The following is an 11,653-nucleotide window of genomic DNA, read 5'->3' as shown; positions in this document are numbered from 1 at the left end:
CATAACTATCCTGCAAACTGAGACCCAAATCTACCCCAAGTTGTTTGTGACGGCACACGGCAATGAAGTTCTATTTTGTAGTGGACACTGGTGCACAAAAGTCTCACCAAGTTCTCTCAAGGTTGGAAAACCAAAGTAAAATGAAGTCATTTAATTTCCTTATTCTCTCTTGATTCCTTGAAAGCCACGGACGTTGGTCGGAGTGGCGACACCTTTGTAGCCACGTCAATACAGGAAGCCATCAGCAGTGTGGACCATGCTATCAATTCAACGCGCACGGAGCTGTTTAGCAAGTAAGGCTGCTTGGGGATAAGATCTGAGCTGCAAAAGTGACAGCAGATGGAGATCAGAAATATATTGGGTGGAGATGCTCTGAAAGCATGTATTATACCTCACTGCTATAGTTCCATCTCAGGTTTCTGGTGAGCCAAGTTAGTAAACATAGGCTTGATAGGGTAAAAAATCATAACGGGGAGACCCGTTTGACTGTAGAATTGTCTTACAAAGGAACCCCATCTCTCAAGTCCCTTGAGACTGTTTTGTAGGAGACAATACAACTGGAAGAGGAATGGGATTGTAACCTTGAGCTGTTCAAAGGGACAGAGCCCACACAGAAATAAAGGATCAGCACAGTCAGTATATAAATGCAGATGACTTCATTCATTGTGGAGCAGGCCAAAAAATATGTATCTGAACTTTTTTCTTGACAAAAAGTAGCTTTAGATTAAATGGAAATTTCATAAAAGATGTATTTTAATTGAACATTTGGGAGTTTTCATAAGAAAACCAAAAAAATTTTGGCCTTCAACCAAAATGTTATGGTGTTCAGGTGCCAAAAACTGAAACATTTTTGAAATTATGAATAATTGTGAAAATGTTCATTAATTTTTTTTCATTGGGGTGGGAGTGGAATCCTTTCCTGATCAGCTCTAGCAGGCAGACAAGTTGAATCACTAACATGAATACTTGTTGAGATATCTCTCCTGAATAGGTCTAGACTGTGACCCAGGTTGCCTGAAACATCTTGTTAACATCAGGGAAATATTCATTTCAGTAATCAAGAATCCCTTGTAGCCCACTTTTAATTTTCTGAAACAGGCGACCCAAAACTCCCAATGACTTGCTGGCACTCTTCCGTTACCCCCGGGACCCTTACACCATCGAAACAGCCCGGGCTGGCGAGATCTTCGAAAGAACCTTGCAACTGATCCAAGACCATGTCCAACAGGGGTTGATCGTGGACATGAATGGCACGGGTATGACCGGTTATTTCTGATCCGACAGTAGAACATCAGGAAATTCAGGGGGAGAATAAAGTTAAAAAAACAGCAATGCCAGACTGTTGCAAGATGGGAAGTCAGAACATTGTACTAAAAGTTCAAAACACTTACTGATATTTAAGTGGAGACATGGACTGTCCAGGATCCAACACTAGTGATTAACTCTGCCCCTTATCCTGACCATCATCTTCCATCCAACTTTCAGCTACAGGCATGAAGAGCATAGAATGCCCTGCAAAGTGGAAAGCGTAGCCCAGTGGTTAAGGCCTGGGTTCACTTCCCCACTCTACCACAGACTTCTTGAGGGCAAGTCACTTAGGCCCGGTCTACACCTCAAACTTAGGTTGGCCTGGTTACATGTCTCAGGGCTGTGAAAAATTCACCCTCCTGAGAGACGTAGTGAAGTTGACCTAAGCCCCAGCGTAGACACTGCTGGATGAATGAAAGAATTCTTCCATCAACCTAGCAGCCGTCTATGAAGGGGGTGGATTTATGACAGTGGCGGACAAACCCCTTCCATTGCCGGAGCAAGTGTTTAGACAAAAGCAGAGTAGCTACAGTTATGCTGTTGTCGCGCTTGTCGTGTAGCCACAGCTCCGGTCTGTCTCTGTGTCTCAGCCCCTCATTTGTCAAGTGGAGATAATGCCTTCCCAGTCCACAAGGCTGCTCTGAGGCTACCTACATTAAAGATTGTGAGGTGCTCAGATGGCAGCCCTGTAATGACTATAAAGACATAAAAACAAAACAAACATCCTAATTAGGGACTGGAAACCAGGCCCACGCTCATGGCATGGCCCAGACACCACAACATCCTACATTACCCTCTCTGTAATGTTTATACCTAACCCTGCCTCCGTCCACCATTCCATGATGGGGCCAGTACCTCTCTATTCTTCCTTCACCCTCCCACAATCAGTCGCAGGCCCTACACTCCACATACCGGACAGCGATCAAATTGGCCTTGTCCACCCTCAGGGTACTGATGACAGACCCCAATTAGCCCTCGTGTGGGGTGGCAGGGTGTGTCTCCCCGATGGCCATGCTCTAATGTGTTGTTTTGGGGTTCCCTCACAGGCTACCGTTACAACGACCTGGTCTCCCCTCACTACCTGAACGTGATCGCCAACCTGTCTGGCTGCTCCGCCCACCGCCGCACGCCCAACTGCTCTGACATCTGTTTTCACAAGCAGTACAGGACCCATGATGGCTCCTGTAACAATCTCCAGCACCCGATGTGGGGTGCGTCCCTCACAGCCTTCCAGCGCCTCCTCAAGCCGGCCTACCAGAACGGCTTTAACCTGCCGCGGGGCTTCTCTTTGGCGGAAGACTCCAGGGAGCTGCCCCTGCCACTGCCTCGTCTCGTCTCCACAGCCATGATAGGGACAGAAACCATCACCTCCGACGACCAGTTCACTCACATGCTCATGCAGTGGGGCCAGTTTCTGGACCATGACATGGACCAGACGGTGGCAGCCATCAGCATGTCGCGGTTCTCGGACGGGGCACCCTGCAGTGAGGTGTGCACCAATGACCCACCGTGCTTCTCCGTCGTGATCCCGGAGAACGACCCCCGGGTGAGGAACGGGCGCTGCATGTTCTTTGTCCGCTCCAGCCCCGTGTGCGGCAGCGGGATGACCTCCCTGCTGATGAACTCCGTCTACCCCAGGGAACAGATCAACCACCTGACCTCTTACATCGACGCCTCCAACGTCTACGGCAGCACGGAGCAGGAATCTCAGGAGCTGAGGGACCTGAGCAGCCAGAGAGGGCTGCTAAAACAAGGACAGGCGGTGCCCAGCTCGGGAAAACACCTCCTCCCGTTTGCAGTGGGGCCGCCCACTGAGTGTATGCGGGATGAGAACGAGAGCCCCGTGCTGTGCTTCCTGGCGGGGGATCACCGGGCCAACGAGCAGCTGGGCCTTACAGCCATGCACACCCTCTGGTTCCGGGAGCACAACCGCCTTGCCGCCGAGCTGCGGGCCCTGAATCCCCACTGGGATGGGGACACGCTCTACCACGAGGCGCGCAAAATGGTGGGCGCCCAGATGCAGCACATCACCTACGCACACTGGCTCCCCAAGATCCTCGGGGAAGCTGGCATGAAGGTGCTGGGCGAGTACAAAGGCTACGACCCCAACGTCAACGCTGGAATCCTCAATGCCTTCGCCACCGCGGCCTTCCGGTTCGGACACACGCTGATCAACCCCGTCCTGTATCGGCTGAATGAAACCTTCCAGCCCATTCGCCAAGGCCACGTCCCCCTCCACAAGGCCTTTTTCTCCCCTTTCAGGATCACCCAGGAAGGAGGGATTGATCCTCTCCTCCGTGGTCTGTTTGGGGTCCCTGGGAAAATGCGGGTCCCCTCCGAGCTCCTGAACATGGAACTGACCGAGAAGCTCTTCTCCATGGCGCACTCTGTCTCACTGGATCTGGCAGCAATCAACATCCAGCGAGGGAGGGACCACGGCATCCCCCCATACAATGACTTCAGGGTCTTCTGCAACCTCACGTCGGCACAGGAGTTTGAAGACCTCCGGAACGAGATCAAAAACCTGGAGATCAGGGAAAAGCTCAGGAGGTACTGTGGTTTGGACCATGAGATCAATCTACCAATGGTATTGCCCTCCCCTAGCACCTATCAGCTGATCCGCTCTACTGCGATGGGGTTCAGAAGGAAGGGTGATAGCCGTGGTATAACAACTAGAATACCTGGAGATTTCCAAGCAAGCAATCCCTTACTTCTCAACCTCTAGTACTGTATCAGGGGATTGGTATGTTACTCTTTGGGTTTCAACCTCAGTCCCTGGTAGCTGTTTTCCAAGAGGACTAAATTGCCTGTTGTCTGTCTGGGTTACTACTTCTTATTGCGGAGTTAGGCCCTCCCTTCTGTCGTCTAGATAGCTCACAGTACTTACTGTCCAAATGTTGCCCAGATGAGCTGCTTGTACCCAGATTCCTATTCAAATGAAGCAATACTCCAGCCAAGATTGCTTTCTGCCCTCTGATAATCTTTTCCTTTTTGCCTCTCACTGTGCAGTTTATATGGGACTACCAAAAATATTGACCTGTTTCCAGCACTGATGGTGGAAGATCTTGTCCCTGGGACCAGAGTTGGACCAACATTGATGTGCCTGCTAGCAACACAGTTCCGAAGACTCAGAGTTGGGGATAGGTACCATCATTTCTGGTCAAACCAAACCCCCCAGTATTCTGCTTGGGGAGATCACTCCTCTTGGGGAGACATGAAAGGAACAATTCCTGATTTCCCCTGGGTTCCAAGGCTGTGATGGTTCTTTGGGTAGGGGAATAAGGATGTAGGGCAGGCTCTGTTCTCCTCCCTTCTGTGTATCTGCTCAAGGACTTATGGCAGTTCAGGAATCTTATCTTGTTCTTAGTTAAAGATTAATTCACTTGGGCTTCATTGTACTTTCAAGGTTCTTAAGTTGTCATCTGCTGTGGGAATGCTAGAAAAGTATGGGTGTGGGGACAGGGTTGGGAGCTTAATTCGGGGCGAATTTGGTGCATGTGATGTCAGTAGTGCCATTGATCGCTCTGGTTACCTGCAGAAAGAATGCCAGGGCGTCGCAATCCTAGCCCACTACACTATAGTTATTGCCGTTCTGAGCTTGTCTTGGGATGGAACTGGTTCTACTAGGTATCCCGCAGGGAGGGGAAGGGTTGGACTTGAGTAATCACTCCGTAAGGCCTGTGAGACCCTCAGACTCAAGTCCACTTAAGCCACAAATTAAACTCGGGTCCTGAAATGTAAATACTGGCGCCCTACCCCATTGCACATCCCCCCGCCCTGCCTGGCCTTTCCCCACATCTTGGCCTCTCCTCGCCCGGCATTACTGCTGGTTAGCCTCAGCGACACCATGGCTTGCAATCCCCTGTAGGTTTTGGTACGAGAATCCTGGAGTCTTCACCCCAGCCCAGGTGACTCAGATAAGGCAGACGTCACTGGCTCGCATCATCTGCGACAACAGCGACCATGTCCGACAGCTCCAGAGGGACGTGTTCCAGGTGGCATCCTACCCCCAAGGCATGGTCAACTGCGAGGAGATCCCGGAGGTTGATCTCCGCATGTGGCAGGACTGCTGCGAAGGTGGGCGCAGTGCCGCTGTTGTGTCGATCGGCACGTGGGTTCAGGTTGGGAGGAGTCCTTTTATGCTCGCGCGCTCGCTCGCTCGCTCGCTCGCTCTCTCTCTCTCTCTCTCTGAAAGAGATACAAGGGATGGTTTTATGATGTACGTAACTCCTCTGCAGGCAGGAAGTCACAGCTCATTCTTATTACATATCATTGGTATTTCTGTAGCACTTAGGAGCCCCTGTCATGAACCGGGACCTCGCTGTGCCGGACGCTGTACAAACACACAAGAAATATCTGTATATCTATGCAGGCAGTGTGGCCTGCACTGGGACCCAGGAGACCTGAGTTCTAGTCCCAGCTCTGTCACTGCCCTGCTGGGTGACCTTAGACAAGCCACTTCCCCTCTCTGTGCCTCAGTTTCCCCATCTGTAAAATGGGATAATGACACTCACCTGTGGAAAATGCTTTGAGATCTACTGATGAAAAACACTGTCTAAGAGTGAGGTATTATTACTACCATTAAATACAGATGCACGCTGTATATTTAACAACCTGCTTATATTTAGGCAGGGGTCTCAAAATATGATGGGTTCCTCCTTCCCCTTGATCCTAGCACTTCTGGTCCTGTGGCCAGTCAATCCCCAGCAGCCTCCAGGATTCCACCCCTTAGTTCAAGTGGAGCATTAGCATGATTGCACCCCCAAAGCGTGCAGCCTAAAAAACAGTGGGCAACTGTAGAAGGGACTGGCTGGAGTCTCCGTGGAAGGTAGATGCTGCTGCTGCCTTTTGCTCTGGGCAAGAGGGGCTGTTGGTCGGTGGAGCTGGAGAGAGAGATTGGCTCGTGCCAAGCCATGGGAATTAGTAAAGAGGGGAAGAAGACAAGAGGGAAGAGAAGGCGCCAATTCCGAGAATTTCTGGATTATTATTCCCGGCTCCTCTGAGCTTCAAGAGCCGCCCTGGTTTCCCTTCCCCGCTTTTGCCCTGAAGGCATCAGGTCACAAACACTGGCCAAGGAGGGCCGTACCGGACTCACTCCAGAGACCGTCAGTGCCACTCCCTGTTTCCCCCTCCACACACTGCAAGTGACCAGGCGTGGGAATCAAACCCTGCACTCCCAGGCCAGTCCTGGAGGAGTCAGGTTTGATCTTGAAAGGTCAGGGACTGAGCTGCCAGTGCCGTAACGGGTACTAATTTCTGGGGGAGTGGAAGCAGCGCAGCCCCTCGCAGCGTCAGGCCTTTGGGTCCCTTTTGAATCAAAGTAACTCAGCCTGGAGCGGCCCAGAGAAGGCTGGGTCTCCTGATGTCGGAGTGATCACCAGGGACCTTTTGAAGGAGCAAACTTGGGTCTGTCGTCTCCATAGGGAAGGATGCCGACGCCCTGAATAAATTGTATGTCCTGGAAAATCCATTGGCCGGATTCTTTATTAAGTTAACTTCTGCTGCAACCTGGGCACCCCTCCTTGCTGGTGCAGCTGTGCCCCTGCCAAGCCCTGTATCCCGGCAGGCCCACCTCCTTCCAGCATGTCAGGGCATGGTAAGCCACATTCAATGACGTCAGTCCTCCACTGGCACCCGTGGCTGCAGTTCTAAGTGGCAGTGGCGGCCGGCGCTCAGAATCAGGGCCTGGAGCTGGCTCCCTGGTGCTCTCGCCCCTACGTCGAATGGTGTTCCAGCCCACAGAGGTTTTTGCTCCATGTGCTTGTGCAGTGGAACGCACCAACTCGGAACTGCTTGATGTAATTGTTCTAGCTGCATAGAGGCCGATGAAGGTTTATGCTGAGTGGGGAGATTGGAGGGAGGGGAAATTCAAGCAAAAGGGCAGGATTTCCAGACCGAGCATCACTCCAAAGTCTCCTTTCCCTTCCTCCAGACTGCAGAACCAGAGGGCAGTTCAATGCTCTTTCTCAGCAATTCCGGAGCAAGAGGTCTCCCAGCTTCAGCTACCCAGAAGAAAACCCTTCTAAGCACAACCCTGCCGTCCCAAGGTGCGGTACCTCTCCATTTTTCACCTTCCCTTTCTCTACTGTCACAAGGGTTTTCCGTTTTTGTGTGCGCAGGCATGTGATCATTTGAAATCTGCCAACCTGAGCTGAGGACTAGACTGCAGAGATATTTGCAAAACTAAATAGATCAAATTATATATGACTGAATCAACTGTTTTGTCTAGATAGAGTGCTGGATTCTGCTAAGATCTGAGTTATGGTGCTGTTTAGGGAACTACGATATCGCACAAATACAAACTCTGAGCCTGATGCAAAGCCCACTGGAGATGGTAGGAGTCTTTCCGTTGATTTTAATGAGCACTGCATCGGGGTCCTGTATTACTGACCGTCCATATGCAGGTATTGTGTGCTGCTCTTTCCCTGTGATGTGTCATCGCCGGGTGAGAGCACATGAAAACAAGAGAGAATTAACATTGTAGGGCAGATTCTCAAAATCTCAGGAGCCTAAGGCCACACATGCAAAAAAATCTGCAATTGCACATCTAATCACTATGTACATTCACCAAAGTGTAAATTTGGGGTTTGCACTCAGTCATGGTAAGTGCTTGTGCAAATTAGGCAAACAGTTGCATGGACGTTTCGCCGGTGACTTTGGGCTCTTGAACCCTTGAGAATCTGGCCCATAAACTCCTTTTGATTTAGAAAAGCAGCAACATTAAACACAGAACCTGAGTGTACAGCCAGGGTCACACTTTGAAATACCCGCACAGCCAGGAAATTCACGAGTGAACATTTTCACTTTCTCTGCCCCTGCTTACAGAAACGAAGATTCTTCCCATGACCATTCTTCCCAGCAGGACCTTGAGTCCTTTGTGGCTGACCTAGAAAAGACCGTCTCTTTCCTACGGAAACAGGTAGGACTTCATATGGCGCCGGGGCTCTTCCCCTCACAGGATATAATGCCCTGTATAAAGCTGCCAAGTGTAGTGGGTGTGGCTTGTTCCCTCCCTCAGAAGTGGGACTGACTGAGCAGAGGGAACTAGGGGTAGCCCCAGGAGCCGGAGGGCAGAGAGAGGAGGAGAAGGGCAGGGCTGGTAGGAGATTCTTGCTGGGTAAGGGTTACTGTTGGGGGTTCACCTTTCTCAGACTCCGTCCCAGAGCCCTGAGGTCCAACCTCGCATCTTCCATGAGACTGCCTGGCCTTCTGAAGTGCCTCCAGAATGGGACTCATTCTCAGCATCCCTCTGCATTTGCTTCAGCTGAGACCCCGCAGTGCAGAGGCATGTCCAAATTGCACTCGGCAGTGGGAACGAAACGTTAACCAGCCTCTGCCTAATCTCAGGGTGCACTCAAGTTTGGGGAGTGCAGGCTGCAGAATTTTGGGTGGGGAGAGGAGCTTGGAGAATTCCCCACCTGGCAGCTGGTGTGATCTTTGTCTTGCTGTCTCAGGTCAACGCATTAGAAGGTCAGCTGAGGTGGTGGCATAGAAGCACTAATGAATATAGACTGTGGACGAAGACTGGAGAGAAATGGAGAAAAAGATGATGACCCCATCTGCTAATGTGAGGTCAGAGCACGTCGGTTGGGCTGCCAGCATGGGAGAGGGTGCAGGGAAGGCTAGATCGGTACCAGGCGGCTGCTGATTATTATTATTATTATTATTACTATTTATTATTTGTATTATCATAGCACCTAGGAGCCCTAGACGTGGCCCGGGACCCCACTGTGATAGGCAGAACAAAAAGACAGTCACTTCCCTAAAGAATGTACACTCTAAGTACTGTAAGTGGATTTAATTTATCCACCAATGATGCCCCCAAATCTCACAGCCCAAATGGGTCTCTAGAAGGCCATGTGGGGAGCTCAGATCACAGACCGGGGTGGACGGAGGGACTCTCCTATATATACTTTGTACAGCTGTGTTCCCCTGTAACTCCGCAATAGCTGTACATGACTGTTAGCCTGTGGACTACTGCTCCTTCTCGTGTTAGCAGCCTTGATAGCTATCCGTCTGTACCCCAAAGCCGTGCCCTCCATCCACTTCGCTACGTTCATGGGGAGTGGTGCCTGGTGGGAAGCAGAATGAACCCTCTTAACAATTGTTTGCCTTAGGAAAGCACCATGGAGCTTCTCACACCCTTGAAGGAGATTAAAAATGGCCTGGCTGGCAGTACACCCAGTTTAAGAGGGGGGACCTGTAACCAAACCAATCCACTAAGCGTGCATCGCAAACAGGAAGCCCCTACTCTGTGCGGCGGTGCTGCTCACCAAGCACTCTAGAGCCAAGGGCAGACCAATTGCACACCTGTGCAGTGCGTCCCCAGGAGCTGTCCTCTGCAGAGAGTACATGTTTGGGAAGCATGAGTTTTAAACGAGCTCAGTTCGCTCACAGCAGAGGCTGGAAAGCTAGGTTCCCGAAGAGCGATGGAGGAGGACAGAAGGGGTAGCTTATACATTAGAGGGGTCTGGAGCCTCTTGCTTTTATTTGATAGGAGTTGTTATGCTGCTGTTTGCATTGCAATAACATCTAGAGGCCCCAGCCCCCGGGTGCTAGGTGCTGTACAAACATGTAACAAGGAGATGATTCCTGCCCCAAAGCGCTTACAATCCACACGGTCTCTTTTCCTCCTCCCTAGGTTATTTCAGGTGATCTGTACACTTCACACTGCTCACCTCTCAGCCAATCTTCTCCACCCCAACATCACAGCCAGTGAGAACAACATTCCATCCAGTCTGACACCTCCTGTACCACTCCACCGCAGGGCAACTGTGCTTTCCCTGGTACCTGACTCTCTGCACTGACCGCTTAGAGCCCCTGAACCATCTCTGCCCCACCTCTGCCACAGGGGAAAGGTTCCTCCCAGGAGTTCCAGCCTACAAACCTCTGCACTGCCCTGGGTTAGGCAAGCAGACCCTGTGCTCCTAGGATCTTGCTTTTCACCAGCACTTTTCACCCTCACTCAGAAAGCGGAGACAAGTTAAAACTGCTTCGATGCCGTCACCCTGTACGCTTTCCTCCTCCCGCTGCTTTCGCAGCAGGTATTCCCAGGGCACCCAACCCCATTGGGAACATAGCGTACCTCGCAACACTTCGCCCAGACGAGCCGTCTCAGCCAGCAGGGTCAGCAAGGATTTGGAAAATCTGATCTCACGTGTTTAAATTTTAAAAAATCCTCTTCTTATGTAACTGAGCGAACGAGAGCTTCAGGGACTGTGAAGCACTACTGGCATGGCCTGCAGTTAACGCAAGCAGTGACAAGAAACCCCCCATCCGTTGGAAATATTCCTCCCATCCTGGGCATAGAGTTCGGCGCACAAGAATGCGGTACTGGAAACGGAAAGGAGGTCAGCTACCCTGGATGCTTTACTTCCTCACTCATTTTAAAACTAGTGGAATCTCCCCAATTAAATCTCTGCGAGCGAATCTACCTTTTGCTGCCCCATGGTCACAAATGTTTCTTTCGCTCTGGACTGCACTCTCCATGCTTCGACCTTTACACGTTTTGGCTGGGTGTGTTTTTCCATTTGTCTTTACCCTCCTAAGGCTTTCAGCTGGAAGATGTATTTACAGTGTAAACGTAACAGGACCTGACACACAACCACAGATAATGAAACGTAACAGCCCTCTAGTTAATAGCCAGGAGCGGCTGTGTTCCATCAGTTAGCTACGTGGAGAATACTGTGTGCTGTATTTGACACATTAATGAATGTAAAGTGTTGCTTGTATTTATTATTCCCAGGTGCTCCACAGCTAAACAAGAAATATGTAACCAGCTTTTGGGGGCTACTTTGGAGAGGTGCTTTTCAGTGGTGCTATAATTTATACCCATGGGACTCCAGGGTAGCCTGAAACTTGTCAGTCACGGGCAGATAGTTTTTTCTAAGAACATACCTGAGTCCTTAGTTGTTATCTCTGTTCCTCCCATCGTCCCTCTCTTTTTCCCACCCTGTATCCTCCCCCTTCCCACAGCACAAGGATCATAAACTTTTCCAAATATGCTTGTTCTTTTTTTTTTCTTCTTTTTAGGCCTGTTACTGAATCGAAGGGACCCAAAGCCTGTGCTGCCCCTGCTAGGACTTGGAAGTTATTAGGAAAATAAAATGATGCTAGAAAAGGGGTGTGGCTGATGAGATTTTATCAACTATTTCTTGGTGTGCCAAGGTGGGTGAGGTAATGTCTGTTATTGGACCAGAAGATGGTCCAATAAAAGAGATTGCCTCGCACACCTTGTGTGTCTCATATCCTGGGACCCTGTATACATACTTCTGTGGGACTGGGCGTGTAATGCAAGTGTCTGCTTGTAGGGATGGTATAAGCTACACATGGATGGTTAGCTCAG

At 50.4% G+C, this 11,653-nt stretch overlaps 1 protein-coding gene across 1 annotated transcript in view; it reads left to right on the top strand.

The window, feature by feature from the left end:
• The window catches only part of LOC101946364 (peroxidasin homolog), a 65,655-nt gene extending 54,225 nt beyond the window's left edge, over positions 1-11,430 (top strand). The window contains exons 15-23 of the mRNA XM_005309593.4: positions 185-293; positions 1,099-1,256; positions 2,355-3,858; positions 4,318-4,452; positions 5,177-5,385; positions 7,241-7,355; positions 8,134-8,227; positions 8,763-8,880; positions 9,950-11,430. Of these exons, the coding sequence (XP_005309650.3) occupies positions 185-293; positions 1,099-1,256; positions 2,355-3,858; positions 4,318-4,452; positions 5,177-5,385; positions 7,241-7,355; positions 8,134-8,227; positions 8,763-8,858 (2,420 nt within the window). The 3' untranslated portion in view covers positions 8,859-8,880; positions 9,950-11,430. The remainder of the gene's footprint in view (positions 1-184; positions 294-1,098; positions 1,257-2,354; positions 3,859-4,317; positions 4,453-5,176; positions 5,386-7,240; positions 7,356-8,133; positions 8,228-8,762; positions 8,881-9,949) is intronic.
• Positions 11,431-11,653: the final 223 nt, after the last annotated feature.

This window comes from Chrysemys picta, chromosome 13 (genome assembly GCF_011386835.1).
Source record: "Chrysemys picta bellii isolate R12L10 chromosome 13, ASM1138683v2, whole genome shotgun sequence".
NCBI classification, from domain to species: Eukaryota; Metazoa; Chordata; order Testudines; family Emydidae; genus Chrysemys; species Chrysemys picta.
This window is presented reverse-complemented; position numbering and strand designations above follow the sequence as displayed.